Source organism: Puma concolor, chromosome C2, assembly GCF_028749965.1.
Source record: "Puma concolor isolate L17-30 chromosome C2, mPumCon1.1.hap2, whole genome shotgun sequence".
Taxonomy (NCBI): domain Eukaryota; kingdom Metazoa; phylum Chordata; class Mammalia; order Carnivora; family Felidae; genus Puma; species Puma concolor.
The window spans coordinates 111568360-111592144 of record NC_141675.1 but is presented as its reverse complement, the minus strand read 5'-3'; the positions used below and the strand labels follow the sequence as shown (position 1 = coordinate 111592144).

At 37.1% G+C, this 23785-nt stretch overlaps 2 protein-coding genes across 43 annotated transcripts in view; one reads left to right on the top strand and one right to left on the bottom strand.

Annotated features, from left to right (window-relative positions):
- TFG (trafficking from ER to golgi regulator) overlaps window positions 1-8468 on the top strand; it is a 33606-nt gene extending 25138 nt beyond the window's left edge. For 2 of the 4 annotated variants that reach the window (XM_086675614.1, XM_086675612.1), the window contains exons 7-8: window positions 4229-4327; window positions 7657-8468. In XM_086675614.1, the coding sequence (XP_086531740.1) occupies window positions 4229-4327; window positions 7657-8036 (479 nt within the window). In that variant the 3' untranslated portion in view covers window positions 8037-8468. Of the gene's footprint in view, window positions 1-4228; window positions 4328-7653 lie in introns of all 4 variants that reach the window. The other 2 variants (XM_086675613.1, XM_086675611.1) reach the window with 1 other exon arrangement.
- Window positions 8469-8735: 267 nt separating this feature from the next.
- The window catches only part of ABI3BP (ABI family member 3 binding protein), a 267443-nt gene continuing 252393 nt past the window's right edge, over window positions 8736-23785 (bottom strand). For all 39 annotated transcript variants that reach the window (XM_086675588.1, XM_086675593.1, XM_086675570.1 and 36 more), the window contains 5 exons: window positions 14354-14433; window positions 13402-13431; window positions 12449-12610; window positions 11118-11240; window positions 8736-9902 (listed from right to left, as the gene is read on the bottom strand). In XM_086675588.1, the coding sequence (XP_086531714.1) occupies window positions 9787-9902; window positions 11118-11240; window positions 12449-12610; window positions 13402-13431; window positions 14354-14433 (511 nt within the window). In that variant the 3' untranslated portion in view covers window positions 8736-9786. The remainder of the gene's footprint in view (window positions 9903-11117; window positions 11241-12448; window positions 12611-13401; window positions 13432-14353; window positions 14434-23785) is intronic.

The window sequence follows — 23785 nt, the reverse complement described above, 5'->3', positions numbered from 1 at the left end:
TATAAAGGAATGAGATTTAAGGCTCTGTTAATGTCTCAAATTATTTTGTTGGGTTTATTTTAATTGAAAAATTATTTTCAAGCAGGTAAAAATTTAAAAATACAATTCACAAATTCTCTCTCCCACCTCTGACCCATAGCAGCCAAGTTCCTTTTTCCAGAGGCATCAGGTTAACAGTGTTCAATATGCAATGAATTCATTTAGCATGGCATTAACTGTGTACCTTGCTAAAACTTCTTTATTTTCTATTTTATTAGTTTACGTTAAAACATACACTATAAAAATTGTACAGTTATTGACACGTGACATCAATCAGTAGTGTTCTGGAGGTGAGTTTCTAGATCAGTGCTGTCCAAGAAAAAGAACAGTGGAAACCACATGTAATTTTTTTATTTGTCACACTTAAAAAGGTTTTTAAAAAGGTAAAATTAATGTTATACAATTTACATAACCTAGTATCTAATGTATCAACATGTAATTATTAAAAAGTTACTAATGTTTTACTTTTATTTTTTTGTACTGTGTATTCGAAATCTGGGGTGTGGCACCAGTTCGAAACACTTCCAAAACATAGAGTATATCGTAGTTAAGACTAGCGGCATTTCAGGTGCTTAGTAGCCATGTGGCAATTGTATTGGATAGCACAGCCCTGGCTTAATATATCAGTTATTTATAGGATGAAGTATGGTCCATTTTAATGAGTACTTTTTGACCTGTGAAGTATATTGAGTCCCTGACATCACCAGTTATATCAGCCGCTGGTTATAATTTGAAGAGAAAATCAATAAAAATCCATTACTAATAATAGGTTAACATAGGAATTTCTTATAAGACAATATGAAATAATCTAAACTAAATCTGAGTTGTTATTTAAAGTCCATAAAAGGGACCTTGGAATTACAACTTTCCCCCCAAGGATTTTGGTCTTTTTTTTTTTTTTTTTTTAATGTTTATTTACTCTTGAGACAAAGAGCGTGAACAGGGGAGGGGCAGAGAGAGAGGGAGACACAGGATCCGAAGCAGGCTCCAGGCTCTGAGCTGTCAGCACAGAGCCCGATGTGGGGTTCGAACCCGCGAACTGTGAGATCATGACCTGAGCTGAAGTCGGACGCTTAACCGACTGAGCCACCCAGCCACCCTGGATTTTGGTCTTAATATGTTTGATTAAAAACATATTGTTGAGCATCACGAAAAGAAACAAAATGGAGAGTATTATCCTTTTTCAGACAAAGTAGGCACCTCTGTTATTGGAAAACTATGTGCAGTTGAGTAGTTGGCCAAAAACTTTGAAGTGGTGAGGACACAGAGAAGAGCATTAAAAAATCATCAGGGAGACCAGGAGGTTTTGCTGTTTGACAAACTAACCAAAAAGGTGAAAAGGCTAGAATTAAAATATGTAAAATCTTCTGATAATAGAATGATAACTTGAATAGAAACATACACAAAAGTAGAACTAGAATAATCAACTCTACATGAGTCCATTATGCAGCTTCAACACTTACCAATGTTTTGGCATTCTATTTTCATGCATCCTCCTTGGTCCCCTTCTTTTTTTTTTTTTTTTTTTTTTTTTTTATTTGCTGGAGTACTTTATTTTTTAAAGTTTATTTATTTTGAGAGAGAGAGAGCAGAGGGAAACAGGGAGGGGGGGGAGGGAGAGAATTCCAAGCTGGCTCTGTATTGTCAGCGCCAAGCCTAATGCAGGGCTCGAACCCACAAACCGTACCATGAGATAACAACCTGAGCTGAAACCAAGAGTTGTAGGCTTAACCGACTGCACCGTGTAGGCACCCCTCCCTGAAGTATTTTAAATCAAATACTTCATGTTATTTCACTCAGCTATTTCAGTATGCATGTCTATACTGGTAGTTTTTCTTTTACCATAACTTCTATGCTATTACACCTAACAAAACTGATTCTTAATGTTACATACTAGTCTATATTTGAATTTCTTTTGTCTCATAATTATCTTATTACAGTGGTGGCTAGATTCACATTTTTTATTTGATTACATGCCTTCTTTTTCTTTTCAATAGCTGTCACCCCTACATGTTTCCAAAGTTAAAAACTATGTATTTTCATTATCTATTGCTGTGTAACAATTTATCCCAAAGCATAGATGCTTAAAGCTACAAACATTTATTATCTCATAGTGTTCCAAAGAGTCAGGGATCTGAGAGCAAGCGGCTTAGCTAGGTGGTTTTGTGTCACAGTCTCTCATGAGGTTGCAGTCATCAGAAGCTTAATCTGAGCTAGAGTATCTACTTCTAAGATGACTCTTTCACACAGTTGTTGTCTGGAGGCTTTAGTTCCTCACATAAACCTCTCACAGCCTGCTGGGTGACCTCATGCCTTGGCAGCTTCCACCAGAGAGTCAGTGAAAGACCGAGAGAGAAAGGTAGAAGGTGGCTGTCTTTTATGACCTGTCCTCAGAAGTGTCATTGTGATTTCTGCAATATTCTATTGGTATATAGGTCAGCCTTATTGAGTGTGGGAGGGGACTACACAAGAGAGTGAATACTCCTGTGTTTATTGCTTATTGCTCTTTTGTATCGTGAGGTTAATCTTTCTTGTTTACAAAGATGTAAAGGACAGCAGGAGTCTTGTGCATATGCTAAAGCCGTGCAGGGGGTTATCACGGAGGCTGGCTGCCACTTTGTGCAACACAGTGCAGTACGAGAAGTTTCACAGTTACTCTGCGCTTCATCCTGTTCTCTTGCTGTTCTGAAATTTAGTTATGAAATACAATCTAGGATTAATGTGGTGTCTTCCAAGGTAGTTCACTCTTGTGCTACATTTTGTGCTGTCTGTGAGTCTTAAACCATGAAGAACGCATTTAGGAAACTTTTTGTCAACTTTTTGTTATTGTATTTGGGAAGAGGATTAATAGTTTAAAAATAGCTAAGCAGATTTTATTTCTTTTTTTTTAATTTTTATTTCAACGTTTATTTATTTTTGGGACAGAGAGAGAGCATGAACGGGGGAGGGGCAGAGAGAGAGGGAGACACAGAATCGGAAACAGGCTCCAGGCTCTGAGCCATCAGCCCAGAGCCCGACGCGGGGCTCGAACTCACGGACCGCGAGATTGTGACCTGGCTGAAGTCGGACGCTTAACTGACTGCGCCACCCAGGCGCCCCATCAGATTGTATTTCTATCATAAAAAGCAAACAACTGCTTGCTAGAAAATAAACTGGCTCTAATAAGTACAGGCATATCTCAGTTAGTGCTGTGGTACATAGGGCTGAGCAGGGAGCCCAGTGGAGTGGGCTCTATTCCTTGAGTTCAGCCTGTGGGTGTTAGCTGCCTAGTGCACCTCAGTTTGGTGGCACTAAGATAATGTGACTTTTTTTTTTTTTTTGAATGAGCAAACATGTAATTAAAGACAAATATTAGATAGTAAATGCAAGTTTTATTGCTACTCTAGGCATTAGATCTAGCTAAATCCACTGTTAGAACAACAGTAAAGTAGTAGAGATGAGAAAGATGTGCACCAATAAATCCTTGCTTGTTTGGAAATTACAGGTAGTAACAGTACCCAAAAGATTTTTCCATAGGAACTGTGCTCTCCTGATCGCAAATAGCACTCTCATTTCCCAGTTTACATCCCCAGTGTCAAGCCATTTTCAAAAATGTGCAGTGAGGAACCATGTAGGCTTTATCAGATTCCAAAACATGATGGGCTAGGATATTCGGATGATGGAAAAGCAAATTGTTGCCAAATGCCATAGGAATCTCTGAGGTCTGTAATGAAAGATGTCGCATAGTTCCTTGTTACCAGAGAGTCCATTCATGTGGTAACAAAGGTTCAAACCTTTAGATGACAAATACACTGTTTTGGGAGAGATTTAGGAGCTGTCAGTTGTATTTGTTCCTTTTCTCAGATTTTTATTTTTTGTTTTTTGACTTGGTTGATTTTTACTAAACATCAGTAGTACGTATCTGTTGGTACTTGGGTTTGAAAGCATTTGTCTTTCTGGAATTTATGAAGTAACCACACTAGTGTTATTTGCTGCCCATTAGAGTTCTCTGCAGTTAATCCACAGCGGATCAGCTCCGTTTGTTCGGTTCATTCTTCTCTGTGCGTAGCATTTAAAGGGGAAACACATTTTTGTGTCTTGTTACTAAGTGTATTTGTGTGTTTGGATGGGGAGAGAATTAAATGAGCCTTGAAAATATTTCTCTTTATCAAATTAAACCTGCCTCTTTTCCTTGTCTTGTCATTTTTAGGTCAGCTGTACCAGCAGTACCCGCAACAGGCCGGCTATGGTGCTCAGCAGCCACAGGCGCCGCCTCAGCCGCCACAGCAGTACGGTATTCAGTATTCAGGTGAGCACGTGTCCCGAGGGAGCGACTCGTTGGTGTTGAGCTGTTTCTATACCCATCGAACTTTAGTCCTTTCCTCTTAATTCCTTGATTTGTAATACTTACATTGTCGGAGTAGGTTTTAAGTATTTGTTTGTTGGAGGAAATAGCATTTATTTGTAAATATTTTGCATAAATATTGTAAATCAACATTTAACAGTCATAGTAGATGATTTTGTAATAACTTGTAGCATGAAAGCATTTTTTAGCAAAAGCTATCTTGTATGATACAGTCTTATGATTAGCTCTTAGTGACTTAGAACTGCAAAAATGCAAGATTTTTTTTCCTCATTATATGTAACACATAATTCCAGGGTACTGTAAAAATAATAGTAGTTTCCTCATACATGAAAAGGCAGTCTTATTAAATAAGAACTAAATTAAGCTACTTAGGTTTTTAAATCTCCAAAAAAGTATGTAGGCATGCCAAAAAACAGGCCAAAAAAATAGACTTGTGTCAAATGTAATCCAGGCAGCAAAGAATGTTGAATATAGATGTTGTAGACAGGCATCCCAGGTATTTTCTTTTACCTTCTGTCCACTAAAGATTATCCATATTTAAATATCAAATCTCTTTAATGTAGCTTTGACTGTGATAGTTATAGATCAGGGAATTTTACTTTTGTTAAAACAGAGTTTCTGTTCCACTCATGTTTCACAGCCAAAGATTTAAGTATCAAAATTTCAACTGTAATTAAAAATAACTTATATAAGGTGAATATTACCTAAATTCTATTTTATAGAGTTTTATAGTATCATTTAGAGTAGGAGTTAGCAAATTGTAGCCCACAGGCCAAATATGGCCTGTCACTTGTTTTTGTGTATTAAGTTTTATTGGAATACATCAACACCCATTCATTTCATGCTGTTGCTCCTTGGCACTATAATGGCAGAGCTGAGTAGTTGTAACAGAGATTGTGTGGCCCACAGAACCTAGAATGTTTACTCTCAGGCTGTTCACAGGAAAACACAAAAAACTGTGTCATGCCTCTTGAACTAGAATTTTATGGCCTTAGTTGGAGTTTGGTATATTTTAATGCAGATAGCAATTTTTATTTGGATTATGTTTGCTGTAGAGTGATTTAACCTGTAGCTGTTAGTTTTTAATTATGTAAAGTAGGTGAGATGAATTTAAGCTTGGATTATTATATTAGGGGAAATTATTTCAGGTTTCCTTTAAAGTCGTAGTGTTACAAATTACGTAACTTGTAGAAATAATAGAGCTGAAAAGACCTAGTCCTCATTCTAATCCAGGGGATTTCAGCCCCCTCTGTGCTGGTGCCTGTACTCTACTCCCAGATATTTTGTTTCAGGTTAGGAGTGAGACTTAGGCTTTGATATTTTAAAAAAGCAAAGCACGTCATTCTAAAGTGCAGCCAGGTTTTTTATTTTTTATTTTTTGTCCTTGTCTCACCCACTCATTGTATAAACGAGACAACTGGTTCAGAGAGGTTGTGACATGCAAGCATTCAGTGGGGAAGCTATATCAGAACCAGTGTACCTGACTTTGCTGTTCATTACTTATATCATGTTGCATTCTCCAACCTAGTCCAGTGGTGGCAGACTTACCTGCCATGAAAGTCTAGATAGTAAATATTTTAGACTTTGTGGATCATATGATCCCTTGCCCTATACTAATTAACTTTAAAAAGTCCCATAATTTCCATTCCTTGAGATTTTTGTTCTTCACCAAACTTGTTTTTCAAGGGTGAGGGTGGGGGTGGGAGGGAAACTGTACACAAAAAGAAGCATTGCCACATTATGATCAAAGACTAGAAGGTTGCTAATGAAATGGCATCTTAGGCCCATCGTTATTCCTGCTATTGAGAAATAATTAAGGATCTGGTTGTTTCCAGACTCAGTTAAAAAGCCAGTCTAGATTTCAGTTGCCAGGATGAAAAGGCAGCATTTTTTTGCTCATAGTCTTAACTTATATAGACATTTTCAGTAAAATAGCTGATCCTTCTGTCCAAGAATTTACAGTAAAAAATTAAGCAAGTTTTAATGTAGAAGTTAGGAGAAGTTGTATAACATTGAAGATTTTATCATGAGTTGACTTCAGTATTTGGTACCATAAGTAAAATGACTTGATTTACTTATTAAAAGTTAAGCTTGTTCTTAATGATTTTAGTAGGGCCTTCTTCACATGAGTAAAATTTAGTTTTCCAATTATCATCTTTGTATTTCTGATCCCACTAGTCCTATTAACTTGAATTTGGGAGATGTGGAAATAGTCAACTAAGTACTCTGCTTGGAGACTGTAAGTGGTGGTGGTAACATTGGACCATTTTTGACACTTTTGGTTTGGCAGTTTCCCTTTGACCTTTCCAGTTTTATTCATGGACTATGTCAAAAAGGTTTCTTTCATGAGTAAATTTTGAACCCAGGTTCAAGGTGAGTTCAGAATATACTCAAATTCATTCAATCCTTTTTTTTTTTTAATGCAGGGTTGTACATATTTTAATAATTTTCTTATGTATCTGGTATTTAATGCTGACAGGATTCCAGTCATTGGAGAGGTTTCATTGCAAGTAGCTGCAGGTGTGTTTCATGGTAGAGATAAAAGTTTTTAGTGAAGCAGACTTGTTCTTTTAAAAAAAATTTACATCCTGGTAAATAATGAATATAGATGTTGATATTGTGGGGCGATATGGTATGCTTTTTGTGTGTTATGCTGTTACTGTTCAGTCAAAGTGTAAAGGCAAAACATCAGATACCAAATCTAAAAGAAATGATTTGTAGGATTGTGAAAATGGTTACTTAATGTTTATTCTTAAATGGCTTAGTTTTTATAGAGTGAATAAACCTTAAAGCATCTCATTACCACAGTAAGATGTATTTGTAGCACCACTGCTTCATTTAAAAATATTGTCTGCAATGTGTTTTTACTTGCTACAGTTGTTAAATAGGCCTCCCTTCCATGCCAGGTTAATGACTAACTTTATATTCCTGCATTTGTCATTTGAGCATCTGTTCTTATTAGGATTATGCTAGAACAGGTATTTGCTCTCAGGGATTAAGTCGTGCAGAAACATAATGAAGACATATGCATATATTGGTTTCCATTTAAGATTAGAGCGTTGTAAGAAATTGTTTAGGCAATACCTTTTTGCTACTACTTGGTTTTGAAGTAATATTATATGATGGAATCTACGCTACTTGTTACATAAATACTTAGGAATAAGTTTAAATTTCTCCTCTTTTTGGTCCATTACAGTAAGACTAATTCTCTGGAAAATTTTCACCAAAAGAAAAATAAGGTATATGTGTACTTTATTTTGCCTTTTCAGCAGGTTATAGTCAGCAGACTGGACCCCAGCAGCCTCAGCAGTTCCAGGGATATGGCCAGCAACCAACTTCCCAGGCACCGGCTCCTGCCTTTGCGGGTCAGCCTCAACAACTGCCTGCTCAACCACCGCAGCAGTACCAGGCGAGCAGTTACCCTTCACAAACTTACACTACCCAAACTTCTCAGCCTACGAGTTACACTGTGGCCCCTGCCTCACAGCCTGGAATGGCTCCAAGCCAACCCGGGGCCTATCAGCCGAGACCAGGTTTTACTCCACCTCCTGGAAGTACTATGGCTCCACCTCCTAGTGGGCCTAACCCTTATGCACGTACCCGCCCTCCCTTTGGTCAGGGCTATACCCAACCTGGACCTGGTTATCGATAAAGAGGCTCAGCTACACTGATTAATGTAGCTGCTAGCTTATTTGCCTCCCAAAAGACTCCAGTACTACTATTTTAATTTGTATTGAAGTCCAGAAATTTAAAAAGCAGAGCATTTTTTGATATCATTGTTGCTGTTAATTGAAAGTATAATTTGCTAGAACACAAAAAGACCAAAATGAAAGTTTTTTTCTTCCCTTGCTTAAAAGTGTAGCAGCTGCCTAGTTATTTTGGAACACTACTCTGACGTGTGTAAAGTGATTGACTTTCTAGCTTGCCTTGTCCGGAGGATATTAAAACGCTAGGTTGAAGTTTAGCCATCTTACTTGGCTTTTTATTATTAACATGATGTACTAAAGTAGATCCCTTTGAGAAGACAACTAGGTATTATGTATAAAATGTAACATTGATAGGTTAATAAAGACAATTGAATCCATTAGTGGTCTTGTATATGTCAATGACTAAACTACATGAGCAAAATCCTTTTTGATGTTTGGTCTGTTAAGTGTAGACATTTTAGCTCACAGTTTTCTATATCAGGAAACACGGTGCCATTTGTTTTTTGTCCTGACTTTAAAAGAAATGCATTTAATAATCATTGGCTTAAAACCATGACACTTAGGTACGGGGGGGGGTTGGGGTAGATCCTGAATAACTTTGTGATTTTCCTTAGATGAATCATTCAGAAATGAAGAACTCAGTCTTAAAAAAACTACATCTCTTTATTGCAGTTTATACTTGCTTAAAAAATACAAAACATAGCACTGATAAAATTGAAGCATGATGGAGAGCAGAGGAAAGGTCCTTTCAGAATAAGGGCAACGAGGCAGCATTCTCCTATCCTCCAAATGAAGGACTTTTTTAAAACATTGTCATTACAGGTTGAGTTAGACAAAATTATGAAAACATCATCTGATACATTCGTGCATAGAGGTCTAATGTATAAAAGTAGAGTACATATCCTGTAAAATGGTAGGGAAGACTTCACATTCAGACTCTACATACAGCTTCATTAGAATTATATTAAAAATAATATAAAGTTTGACAAAGTACATTCAGACATTGTAACACATTTATGGGTAGAAAGAAAATGGGTGTTTTGAAATTGAATGTCAGATATTCAGTTTGCAGCTGAAGTCAGATTTCCTGCTTCAAACAATATTTTCAGTAATTTGCAAAGATTTAAGGAAATGTTTATCAGCATGAATGGTTAACTACTGAAATGCTTCAGAAAAGCTGTTTAGCTATTGCTAAAAGTTTGAACTTTAAATAAACATGAATATTAGGACCCTTCCCCTCCCCTGATACAAATGCTGAAGATAATTTGATCTAATAAGTTAAACCAAGTTGAGATTTATGGAATTAACTCACCAGTAAGAAGAATACACTTTAATAAAAGTAAATATTTTTTAAAAAGTATATTAGTTTTTGATGTTAAATTTGTTATAAAAGTATCTCAAAACATCATTACAACAGTGTGATAAATAATATACAAATGATCTCTTAAAACACCATGAATAGGGAGCCAGCTTCCCTAAAAATGTTATTGTTAATGTCAATATCTTGTTTTCTTAAAATGATTTTGTAAAACCTGATAAATATTCTCAGCAATCTAATAAACATCTACTATTGCTATTAAACTTTAATACATAGTAAACATAACAGCTTTAAATGAATGTGACAAATACTATAGCGCTTCCAATTGTTTTTTGCCGTGATAGAACAGAAGGCACATTTGAACATGATTGCAGCATCTACCATTTTCCAGGAATTGTGGTCCCACATTCATACCACTGGACATAATTGATTTGGGTGTGACCACCTATTTCTCCAAATTGGACAGGTTCCTGGCGAACTGCTCTGAAATAACCTAAGAAGGAAAATGATTTTATTTTAATAGCTGCTCTGTTTTGGCCGTCACCACTCACAGACTGAAGGGTGTCACTGAATGGCAGAATGCTACTCTAGGTGAAGCAAAGTATTTTAGAAAATAGGTGGTAATAGAGACCCTGGTGTCTTTACTAAGATAGTAATGGCTGGCTAAACAGGAGGGGCACCTGAAACTCTTCTGATACCTGCCTACGTGTTGGGATGAGCTGGTTGGTAGTGCCTGAGAGACCAAGCTGAAAGTGGGTAGGAGTCAGAGGGGTTTTTCTGAGTGTCTTGGCCACGTTCAGTATACTCTCTGCATCTTTTGTGAAAGTGTTCTTTCTGCACATTACAGACTAGTGGTCTGTGAAGAAGTGACCAGTAAAGGTGGTGTTTACCACAGTGTTAGGAAACAAAGGGTCATTCTAAGAATGCTAAATTTCTAAAAATTAAGTGTAGGTGAAATCTTCCTTTAAGGATGCTACATCAAATGATTACAAATTTTGCTGTGAATGTAAATGTTAGGGCAATACACACAATTTGCAGTATGTTTCATATCCAATTCGTAAGAGGCAGCAGTTTCAACTTCTAGTAAAAGATGACTTAAAAGCCAGTGAACAAAACGTGTTGCTGAAAAGACTAGTCAAATAATTTAAAAACCTCTTAGTGATTCCTGAGTAATGTGGACATTTAATTTGCTCTCTCCTGCCCTGCCTGGATAAGGATTAAATTTTCAGTCTTTTGAATTCTCGAGGAACTTAATGCTAATATGTCTTTAGCAAGTTACAGTGGTTATTCATTACTCACCAGAATTGTTCAGTTTTAATTATGTTTATATAATGACTTCTAAGGCAAATAATGGAATAAAAAAACGCCAGTGTGCTCGGTATGACAGAACAATAAAGGTAATACAAGAGTGATTTAAGATTGGGAAATACTACTCTTTTATAGCTGTTTTTGCAAATTCAGGTGTTCTTGGAGTAGAATGCCTTTAATAGATGTCCGTGTGTAATTTCCTTTAGCTCTAAGGAGTAGAGTCTTAAGGACTGTGAGGTAATTTGAGAAATTTCTGTTAAAGTCTTATGTGAAGATCTTTTTTTCTAGTCAGATAATTAGAGCAGCAATACTGTAGAATAATTTTTAAAATGATTGCTTTCCTCAGCTTGAATTCTCTTTGTAAAATCCTCTGGCTTAGGAGGAGGCTCAGAAAACATACCTTCTTTGGTGGGTAACTGGTCAGAAGTTAGTTGCTGTCCTGTGCGGCCATCCAAAAACGAATCCACAAACTGGCAGTGATCTTCTCCATGGCCTCTCTGATCGCCTATGTTATAAAATTTTCCTGAGGAACCGGAAATTAAAAGCATCATAAAGTGATACTATCTTTGATAAAGGATAATTCTGAAATAATCAAATTTTTTCAGATAAAGTCTTCCCTGCTTCTGTACTACCCCCCTCCCCCCGCCAGTTCAAGCCATCAGTGTCTTTTCACTGAAGTGTGGAGTAAGTCTTCAGCTGGCACCACTGCTTTTACTCTTGCCTCTCTTACTCCTCTCCCTCTCCTCCCAGAGATCAGTCATCTCTTTAAAATACAGCTCAGATAATGTTACTCCTCTTCATAAGTCTCTCCTGCAGTCAGTCTCCTATTCAAAAGAGAACCCATGATTTTATGCCTGCCTGCCTGACCTTCCCCTTACTACACCTGAGCCACACTAGTGGAACTGGCTAGGCGTGTTCTGGCAGAGGCCTTTGCATTTATCTTCCTTCTCCCTCTAGTGCTTCATCCCTACATTTTTGCTGGGGTGATTCCTTCTAGTTTTCTTCTTAGCACAAATCTTAGCTTTTCAGGGAGACAATTCCAGCTAAAGGAGCTTCCGTTGGGCCATTTTCTCTCACCCCTTTTAATTTTTCTGTACATAGTTGTCTGTCTCTACTAAATTGTAAGCTGCTAGAAAGCAGGAATCAGGTTTGTTTACTGGTTTGTCCCCAGCACCTAGAAAACATCTGAACACAGTAGTTGCTTATTGAGTGCCTGAACAAATGTCTGCCTTTCCATGGTGAGGCCAGCCTTACTTGTTTAAAATTTTTACTGTATGAGTATGTGAGAGAACATGGTAACCATGCACTGATCAGGTCTGGATCAAGGATTTATAACCCTTTTGGTCGGGAGTTTTGATCTGGTCTCTGACAGACTTAAAACATTAAATCTGTCCTATTCGTTCCATGATTATTGTTTCACGCATTTTATTATCAGTAGGCTTGTCTGTCTTTGGTGGCTGTAACAAAATGGAACTTTGATATGGCCAAGTGCCTTTACATTCAAATTTGCCACGATGGTTTTGTTTCAAGTTGCATTTTCATTATTTACATTCTAATAGCATATCTCGAATCCCAGGCTAAGTATTCCAGGCCTATCTTGCTCAAAAAGAAAAAAATTGCTCAAAAGAAAAGTAATGGCTGGAGCTGTCCATAGAAAAGGCTAAGTTACAGAATACTGTAAAGCATTCCCTGAAGGACAAGGCTCAAAACAGAGCTGGGAGCCCCACTTACCTGTGAGGGAGTCACTCAGATAAATCTTGTATCTGAGAGAGTTGCACAGCTGCACCCCTACAAACTTTTTATACCATGTCCGTTTGACATACTGTTTGCCCTTACATTCTGAGTAAGAGTCTGAATTAAAGGGTCTTTCGGTCCAGATGGCATCTCTTCCTGCTACAGAAGGAGAACACATGGTTTGAGGTTAGCATCCAACTTTGCATATTGAAGAGCCATCCTAAATGCTTTTTGTTTTGTTTTGTTTCTAAATGTTTATTTTTGAGAGAGTGCAAGCAAGGGCAGCAAGAGGGGACAGAGGATCCAAAACAGGCTCTGCGCTGCCAGACTGACAGCAGTGAAGCACAAGATCATGACCTGAGCCAAAGTTGGACACTCAACTGACTGAGCCACCCAGGTGCCCCAGTCCTAAATGCTTTTTAGAAAGCAGTTTGCAAAGTTCATTGTCAACTTGCTGATAACCTGGTTTTCTACAATGCTAAATATTAGACTCAAACCATTCTATGAGTTTAAACATATAAACCCCTAATTAAGTTCCTGTCACTAGTGAGAGAAGCGGTGTGTTTAGGTGTTGAGTGTAGACCAGCATCCCTTTAGGAGCAAATTTAAGATTTTGTTGCTTTGATTTGGTAGCAGTATATAATTTAAACAGCTGCTTTAATGTGACTTGCTATTAAAGGTGGAAATGAAGTTGTTCTGTCGTGACTTATTTAACAAATTTTGAGCTGGCCTCGCACACGAATGACAGGGAGTTTCAAAATATCCAACTTGTTCCCCAAACATCCTAGGTTCTCAATGTTAGTGAATGTTTTAGGTAAGTATTTGCACCTGGCTGATATTCTAAGACTAAATGGATGAAAATGAAATCATGACCAAAACTCTGCCATGCCTGTTTAGTTGAATCAGTTTAGAAAAGCATGTATTGTGTTCACACTGACACAGGTACTTACCAGAAACTGGCTCGCTGACTCTTGGGTCCGCTGAAGAGAAATAGCAAACACAGAGTCAGATGTTACTAGGTAAGCCCTGGTGTTTCGGTGGCAGAGTGAAGAAGGTGGACGCTTACAGTCAAGTCTGACTTGCAAAGTGGTACACTCTTGCTAAAGACAATTTGAAGGGGTGTTTTGGAATTGTTCTCCATTGGACAGTCTTCTGCCAGGTACTCAGCTGCATCTTTTGGAATTTTTTGTTGCTCTTCAAGCGCTCATTCCATTTTAAAGCTTCCTCTTTTAAATTCAGACAGGAAACTATTGATGGTAAAATTACCAAAATGCCATGACGTACAGTTGGTGTAAAAATTACACAAATAATGCTGTGAGTATAGATTTCTCTTTGAAAGGAATTGGAATGTAGGTCAGAAAATTTCACAGCTGTTTATCAAAAAAGTATCAAATAAATTCCCTTTCTGGAGGATACCTCAGTTCAGCGTATCTGATATTTTGATTCTAGTCTTGGACTTTAAGCATACAGAGGAGCATTTGTTCAGTTTGTAAGTATAGATCCCCCCCCCCTTTTTTTTTTGTTAGAGAAAGAGCACATGAGCACATTTGTGTGGACTAGAGGGAAGGGAGGGGGGAGGAATCTTAAGCAGGTTCCATGCCTAACATGGGGCTCCATCTCATGATGGTGAGAGATCAAGACCTGAGTGGAAATCAAGTCAGAGGCTTAACAGACTGAGCTACCCAGGAGCCCACTTTTTATCTTTTAAACTGATACGCCTTTTTTTGACATCAAAATAAGTGAAAAAAAATGTAAGTAGTATTTTCTTAAAGCTACTTTGATCAATTTGTTTTGAAATTCAAGAAACTATACACCGTGTTTATTTAGCTGAATTTCAAACAATCTCCATATGCAAAACATTGAGGCTCTTTACATCCTTGATTTGGGAATTGATGTGATTACCTGATTCAGTACTGAATGCCACTGTGTTGCTGGCTGGGCCTTCTCCAAGTGGGTTTTTGGGTTTCACCTGGAATTCATAGCTGTGTGGGAGAGAAATTTTAAAAAATGTGATATATCCTTTAGAGGTGGGAAACAATATTCCTTCCTAATTCTATTTTTAAATCATGAGGACGGTGAATACACATATATTCTCAAAGCAGCATGAGGAAAGAAAAAGTACTTGTCAAACAGTCTAGGCTAGGCCTTATGTCTTTACATTAAAAAAACAAAACAAAATAAATTGCTTGGAGTTGTAGGTATGTTTGATTCTATGCTTAAGAATTATGCATTAACTACAGCAAAGGAAACAACCAACAAAACTAAAAGGCAACCAACGGAATGGGAAAAGATATTTGCAAATGACATATCGGACAAAGGGCTAGTATCCAAAATCTATAAAGAACTCACCAAACTCCACACCCGAAAAGCAAATAACCCAGTGAAGAAATGGGCAGAAAACATGAATAGACACTTCTCTAAAGAAGACATCCGGATGGCCAACAGGCACATGAAAAGATGTTCAGCGTCGCTCCTTATCAGGGAAATACAAATCAAAACCACACTCAGGTATCACCTCACGCCAGTCAGAGTGGCCAAAATGAACAAATCAGGAGACTATAGATGCTGGAGAGGATGTGGAGAAACGGGAACCCTCTTGCACTGTTGGTGGGAATGCAAATTGGTGCAGCCGCTCTGGAAAGCAGTGTGGAGGTTCCTCAGAAAATTAAAAATAGACCTACCCTATGACCCAGCAATAGCACTGCTAGGAATTTATCCAAGGGACACAGGAGTACTGATGCATAGGGGCACTTGTACCCCAATGTTCATAGCAGCACTCTCAACAACAGCCAAATTATGGAAAGAGCCTGAATGTCCATCAACTGATGAATGGATAAAGAAATTGTGGTTTATATACACAATGGAATACTACGTGGCAATGAGAAAAAATGAAATATGGCCTTTTGTAGCAACGTGGATGGAACTGGAGAGTGTGATGCTAAGTGAAATAAGCCATACAGAGAAAGACAGATAGCATATGGTTTCACTCTTATGTGGATCCTGAGAAACTTAACAGGAACCCATGGGGGAGGGGAAGGAAAAAAAAAAAAAAAAAGAGGTTAGAGTGGGAGAGAGCCAAAGCATAAGAGACTGTTGAGAACTGAGAACAAACTAAGGGTTGATGGGGGGTGGGAGGGAGGAGAGGGTGGGTGATGGGTATTGAGGAGGGCACCTTTTGGGATGAGCACTGGGTGTTGTATGGAAACCAATTTGACAATAAATTTCATATAAAAAAAAAAAAAGTACCAGAGAAAACACTTAGCGGAAGAATGCAATAACTGAACTGAAAAATTCATTACAGGAGTTCAGTATCAGACTAGATCAAGCAGAAAAAGGATCAACAAACTTGAAGACAGGGAAGTGGAATTCATCTAATCAGAAGAGCCAAGAATGAAAATGAGTAAAAACAGTTAAGAGACATATGGACACCATCAAGGAGACCAAGATATACATTATAGTGGTCTCAGAAGAAGGAGAGAGAAAGAAAGGGGCAGAAAGCTCATTCAAAGAAATAATGGCTAAAAGCTTTTGTTAAAACCTGGGGAAAGAAACGGACATCTAGATCCTGGAAGTCCAAGAAGTTCCATATAGAAGAATCTACAGATATCCATACTGAGATACATTATAACTAAGCTGTCAAAAGTTAAATACAAGGAGAAAATCTAAAAGAAGAGAAAAGCAACTTGTTTCATACAAAGGAACTTCCATAATACCATCAGCAGATTTTTCAGGAAGAATTTTCAGGCCAGAGGGAGTGGCCTGATATATTCAACATGCTATAACTAAAACAAACAAGCAAAAAAACAAAACAAAACAAAACAAAAAAACAAAAAACAAATTAACCAGCAAAATTGTCCTTCAGAGTTGAAGGAGAGGTAAAGAGTTTGCCAAACAAAAGCTGAGAATTTATCACCAGTACACTGGCCTTGTAAGAAATGTGAGAGTTCTAGCTGAAACTAAAGGATGCTAATTAGTTATAAGAAAACATCTAAAAGTATAAAACTCAATGGTAAAGGTAAATACATAGTTAAATTCAGAATACTCTAATCGTGGTGCAGTAAATGACCTATAACTCTAATTTGAGGGTTAAAAGAGAAAAATATTAACTATACTACAACAAGTTGTTAACGATTACAACAATGTAAGGAAAGGTAAATTGACATCAAAAAACAATGTGGAGGGGAGAGAAAAATGTAGAGCTCTTTTTATGTTTGAAGTTAAGTTGTTATTAGTTTAAAACAGACTGTCATAAATGTTTTATGTAAGCCTTATGGTAACAAAAGCAATAACCTATAGTAGATACGCAAAAGATGAAGAGAAAGCAATCAAAGTATACCACTACAGAAAATCAAATCAAAAAGGAAGAGAACAAAAGAGGAAATAAAGAAACAAAAGAATTATAAAACAATCAGAAAACAATGAACAAAAATAGGAATAGTAAGTCCCTGCCTGTCAATAATTAACTTTAAATGTCAATGGACTAAATTCTCCAATCCAAGCATGCAGAGTGACTTAATAGACAAAAAATAAGAACCAAGTAAATGCTGCTTACAAGAGCCTCACTTCAGCTTTAAGGACACACACAGACTAAAGTCGAAGGGGTGAAAAAAAGATATATCATTCAGATGAAAAGCAAAAGAAGCAGGGGTACCATCTAGACAGATAATTAGTAATGAAATATTGGACTTAAACTACACATTAGACTGGACGGATTTACAGACATTTACAGAACATTTCATCTGAATACATATTCTCAAGCACACATGTAATATTCTTCAGGATAGATCATATTTTAGGTCACAACAAGTCTTGATAAATTAAAGAAAACAAATCAAATCAGGCATTTTTTTTCTAACCATAATGGTAAGAAACTAGAAATCAATTATATGAAGAAAATTGGAAAATTCACAAATACGTGGAGATTAAACAATATGCTCCTGAGCAACCAATGGGTCCAAGAAGAAATCAAGGGTAATTAAAAAATATCTTGAGACAAATGAAAATGGAAATGCAACATCCCAAAACTTATGAGATGCAGCAAATGCAATGTGAGGAGGGAAATATATAATGGTGAATGCCCACATTAACAAAAGAAAGGTATCAATTAAACAACCCAACTTTACAGTTAAAAGAACAAGAAAAAGAACAAACTAAGCCCAAATTCGGTAGAAGAAAGGAAATGACAAATATCAGAACAGAAATAAATGAAATAGGGAACTGGAAACACAATAGAAAAGATCAATGAAACTAAGAGCTGTTTTTCCAAAGATAAATAAAATTGACAAGCCTTTAGTTAGAGTAGCTAAGAAAAAAGAAGACTGAAATAAAATCCTATATGAAAGAAGAGACATTAAAACTGATTCCACAAAAATCCAAAGGATTGTGAGACTACTATGACCAATTATACTCCAACAAATTACATAATGTAGAAAAAATGATATATTCCTAGAAACATACAACCTACCAAGACTGAATGATGAAGAAATAGATAATCTGAACAGGCCATGATCAAATGGGATTCAGTCCAGGGATACAAAGACAGTTCAATGCCCATAAATCAATTAATGTGATGCACCACATTAACAACATAAATGATAATTTATATGATCTCAATAGATGCAGAAAAGCATTAGACAAAATTCAACATACTTTTATGACAAAAACTCTCAACAAAGTGGGTAAAGTGGGAATGCTTCTCAACATAATAAAGGGCATATGTGACAAGCCCACAGCTAACATCATACTCAACAGTGAAATGCTGAAAACTTTCTACCTAGATCAAGAACAAGACAGAAATGCCCACTTTTGCCACTTTTATTTGACCTAATGCTGGAAATCCTAACCAGAGAAATTAGGCAAGAAAAACAAATATGAGCCATCCAAGTCAGAAAGGAAGAAGTACAACCATCTCTATTTGCAGATGACATGATATTATATATAGAAAGCCCTAAACACTTCACCAAAACTCTGTTAGAATAAATAAATTCAGTTAAGTTGTAGGATCAAAAATCAGCATACAAAAATCAGTTGTGTTTTTATATACCAACAATAAACTTTCAGAAAGAGAAATTAAGAAAACAACCCCATTTATAATAGTATCAAAAAGAATAAAATATTTAGGAATCACTTGATCTAAGGAGGTAAAAGATCTGTACTCTGAAAACAATAAGACATAATTGAGGAAAACACAAATAAATGGAAAGATAATCCATGTTAATGGATTAGAAGAATTAATATTGTTAAAATTTCCCTATTATCCAAAGCAATCTATAGATTCAATGCAATTGCTATCAAAATTCCAATGGCATTTTTCACAAAAATTGAACAATCAATCCTATGATTTGTAAGGAACCATAAAAGACCCAAATGGCCCAAGCAATCTAAGAAAGAACAGAGCTGAAGGCTCTATGCTGGATTTCCAACTGTATTACAAAGCTTCAGTAATCAAAAACAGTATAGTATTGGGATAAAAACAGACACATAGATCAATGCAACATAATCAAGAGCCCAGACATAGACTCACACATATATGGTCAATTAATTTATGACAAAGGAGACAAGAATATACAGTTGGGAAAAGGACAGTCTCTTCAATAAATGGTGTTGGGAAAACTGGACAGCTACCTGCAAGAGAATTAAACTGGACCACTATGTTACACCATACACAAAATTAACTCAAAATAGATTAAATACTTAAATATATGATCGGCAACCATGAAACTCCTGGAAGAAAACCTTGTGGGTAATCTTCTTGACATTGGTCTTGGTGATGATTTTTTGGATTTAATACTATAAGTAAAGGCAACAAAAGCTAAAATAAATGAGTAGGACTATATCAAACTAAAAAGCTTCTGCATGGCAAAGGAAGCCACCCTGTAACTGCTTGTTGGTTTGAGTGGTTTGGTTAGCTAATTTTACCCCTATGTAGTCTTGAAATATTTGAGCCCTATTCAGGTGGGGCTTCAGTCAGAGGGAAAGAAATGGAAAAGTAGAATATGAAAATATGAGTAATAGGCCCTCAAATAGGGAAAGAGAAATCCAATCAATTAGTTATATGAGCATTTCTGGATACCTGCCATATACAGACATTGTATTCACCTGGGAATATAGAGAAGGAGCAAAAAGTGGCAGAGCTGGAGGGATACTATTAGAGGATAAAAGAAGTTCTAATCAGGGACAAAGGTCAGAGGAGCAGGGTATCAGCAGGCATGAGGTATCATCAACCAGTTACCAAGCATGTCCTCACGGACATTCTTGTATCTCTCATTTATACGGGGACAAGAAATTCCAGATCTGGGCTGCACTCCAAGTCTAGGGTATTGCTAAGAGTTTCTGGCATACCCCCCTCCCCTGCCACACCCCAGATACTAAGGAATTCTAAATGAAAAGTAATTAAAAGAATATGTTTATGTGAAAATAATTGCTCTCTTTATAGATTAGTGGAGTTCCATGCTCTTAGCTAGCCTTTTTGCCAGAAGAAAAGTTGTAAAACTGAGCAATCCCTTCAATTTCTTTCTTCAATGGTGAAATTATTGATTGTTCTGCTGCCTACACCTACAATAAAACTCAGTAAAGTGCCTAATGCTCTAGTAGCTTATTTTACTCCTTGAGAAAAGACGTTTAAAAGTTAATACACAAATGGGGTGCTTGGGTGGCTCAGTTGGTTAAGCGTCCAACTTCAGCTCAGGTGATGATCTCATGGTTGGTGGGTTTGGACCCCGAGTCAGGCTCTGTGTTGACAGCTCAGAGCCTGGAGTCTGCTTCAGATTCTGTGTCTCCCTCTCTCTCTGCCCTTCCCCTACTCATGCTCTGTTTCTGTCTCACAAATAAATCAACATTAAAAAAATTTAAAAGAAAGTTAATATACAATCTGCAGGAAACAGAACTACACAAAAACACTACGAATAAGGGTATAATGGCTATTCCACATGCCTGCTTTGTTCAGCCAGGTTTATAGTTTATGAGAACTTGCTGCCTCTATTCCAGTTTACTTTTTGAGCCAAGATTTTATTAAATCAAACAACATAAACAATATTCCTAAACTGTCTTTGTTGTCAGCTATAGGAAACTTTAGTATGTTTTAATTTTAGAGGGAGAACTGTTCTCTAGAATCCTCCCAAGCTACAGAGGACAGAAGTACAGGAATAGGTTAAGTGAACTTGATTTAATTACCAGACAGAATACATTTTGCGTGGAAATTGCTGGGCCACATGTAAATCTGGTACACGCAATGGATTCTTTAGTTTTTTAGTCAAGTGAGGAGACAAGGGCTCACTTGAAGAGATTATAGGGCTTTGTGTTTGTCTTTACTGTATAGCAATTATGTGTCCATCTATATTGTCCAGCCTACCAATGGATTATTCAAATATGAGATAGAAACAATTTGTCTGAAAACAAATTGGAGGCCACAGACACAGACTTAAAGAAAAATGCTTTCTCTACTTCTGTAATAGAAGGACAATTCGACTTGCTGTAAGGCTTAACCTAGCTTTTCATTTTAATGTCAGTTCCAGTTTCCCACTGATTCTATGCATGTCTTTGGATATCATAAGAATGTATCATTTTAGAGGTGGGAGAGACTTCAAGATCAATTTACCTCACACTCCCTGTCCCCATAAGCAGTGGTACTTACTGTTTAAGTCATATACTTTATCAGTTCTTCTGTTCACAGAACTAAAAATAATCATAGTTGTCTTTACACACAAAGTGGTTGGCTATAGATTGGAGAGGCTCTTCTTACTATTTTTCTTTTAGCTCAACACAAGCCACACACTGAAGTTTCATGGGGGAAATAAGTGGAAAATATATACTGGGGAGTGGGCTAGGTGGGTACCGATTCAGGTGGACACCAACATATCTCTATTTTCTTTGCATTCTAGGGGTAGGGGGTAGGAGAGGGGTCTTGCAAAGAAAGAGATGGAGTTGTCACAGCACTGTGCCTCTGTTAGCACATCTCTTCTGCTTCATCTGACTAAATAGTTATGGCTCCATTCCAACACCCCTGTTCCCTGTGCACATATATGACCAAAGCCCATTGTAGCTGCAAGCATCTGTTGGCAAGGCTGGGGTAGTCCCCACTGTGCCACCTTTGGAACTATAGCCTGCTGGCCCAGAGCAGCCTTGGGGCTTCACTCCCTATAGACAGAAACATCTCACAACACATATGCAGCCAAACTGTTCTTCAGCAAGATAGCTACTGTCCCTTCGTGTGGCTATTTTTTGAGCTTTTGCAGAAGAGGTAAAAATCCTGGCTAAAATGTAAAAACAGGCAGGGAGAAGGTGATCATACACTGTGAGAAGGAAATGGTAACACAGTCCACTGTGCTTTTGGTTCTAGTGTGTGAACATTTAAAACTTTTACCTAAAAAGCTCTGGGGATCTATTTTCTCTGCATTGACTCTCTTGGGTTAAATGTTCTAATGCCAAGCTCTACTCCACCCATTTCAGTGTGTAATAAATGATTACCCTGTAATTATCACCTGTTTTTACATCCCATGATTTTTACTCAGGACAAATCATGGAAAATGATACTAAAATAAATTATATACATGTGTCTCCTGAAATTGGAACACAGTTACAGTAATTCTTTCAGAATTTAGTATCTTCTAGCTTTTCAAATAGGGTATCCCAGAACCTCATGTTGGGGTGGTGGTGGTGATGAATTTTACCAACTATAACTCAAAGTTTGCCTGTTGGGAATTCAACGGGCACTGAAATGTGACTAAAGTCATTCTTTACAGGTAATAAAAACCACCTGGTGGCTGCATGCTGTACATACTTCCTCTTTATTTTATAGCATGTCTTTTATTAGCATTAATCTTGGATCATGGTCGGGCAGAAAAGATATAATGGAAAGAAATCTTGCCTTAACAACTTAAGATAGTATGGAAAAAGCTTACATCGAAAAAACCTACAAACCTAAATTTGGAACTCATAATTTTATTATTCTGGCTGTAACCTTGCTGTCAGTAGTAACTTTAAGGACTACTTGTATTTCACCGAAGTCATGCACATGGACTTGATTTGAAAGAACGATACTGTTGTTACTCTTTCTTTTCTTGCCATCCTGTTCTATTCAATTCTATCCTTTACCGTCAAGTTCTAGTCTCAAGTATTGCAGGAGGCCTTCTCTTCTCTTCTAAATTGCAGAACTTCAGTGTAAGTCCTATGTGATCTTTTATGCTGTCTTGTGATGCTGTCCAGCTGTTTCATGGCTGTTAGTTTTGTTTCCCCAGGTGCTTCTAGGCTTCAGAAATATCAGATTAAATGAAATAATTTGACTTCAAATTATTCTTACTTAACTCATGAAGTTATTTTGATTAATAGAGGTTTCAAATCATAATTTTAATATTTCAGCTGAAAACATTTTTTTTTGCTCATTAAGTGGACAAATTCATCTCTAGCATACCTGTTAAGAGAACATAGAATGCATTCCTACTCACTGGGGTCTGGGATCTACTAAACTACTTGAACACCACAAGGCTCCACACATTGTAGACTAAACAATTTTCATTAGAGCACCTTTATATCCACGTGTATTATATCTGCTCCCAGTGGGGAAATGCTTTTCAAACTGCTGATATACAACTTTTAAATCATGACCCATTAGGGATTATCAGTATAATCCTGGTCAAATCATATATATGACTATCAACAGTCTTCATGTCTGAACTGGATTTCATTCAATTATATGAAACTCTAAAAATAACATAAAATAAGCCAAATACAGATACATTGAGTGGCCCCAAATTTATGCCAACTGGAAAAACTTGGCATGGGTTTCTGATTTCAGGGAAGCCTACACTTAAGATTACTTTTTCCTAAAGATGATTCCAGAAAGGGCCTCCTTTGAGCTTTGCTTGTCTTGAGATGAGGATAGTTTTAGGAGTCCCTCCTTTGAAGACCCACTGATGAAGGACAGGAGTGACAAATGAGATGCATATCTTAGGGTGAGATAAAGGGGACATGGCTGTAAATTCCAGAAACAATTAGTGTAATTCCTACAACTGACATAAACTCCAGAAAGTCCTACAACAATTCATAGCAGAAGCTAGATGTGAACTCCATGACTAGTCCTGTGATTCCAGAATGAAATGCAGCTTAGCCCAAAGGTACGTTTGTCTTATGCACCTATTTGGCCAAATAGGCAAGATGCCAAAATGGCACTCTTGCAAGACATTATCAAAAAGTTCTTTTTGTTAGCTTTATTCTACCGACTGTTACTCGTTATAAGTAGCTCTAGTATCAAAAGTGATTATTCCAACTAAATCACTCCCACTTAGCAACTTTCTGGCTCTCCCCATCTCTTGACTAAGTTCTCTGATCTGGCAGAGA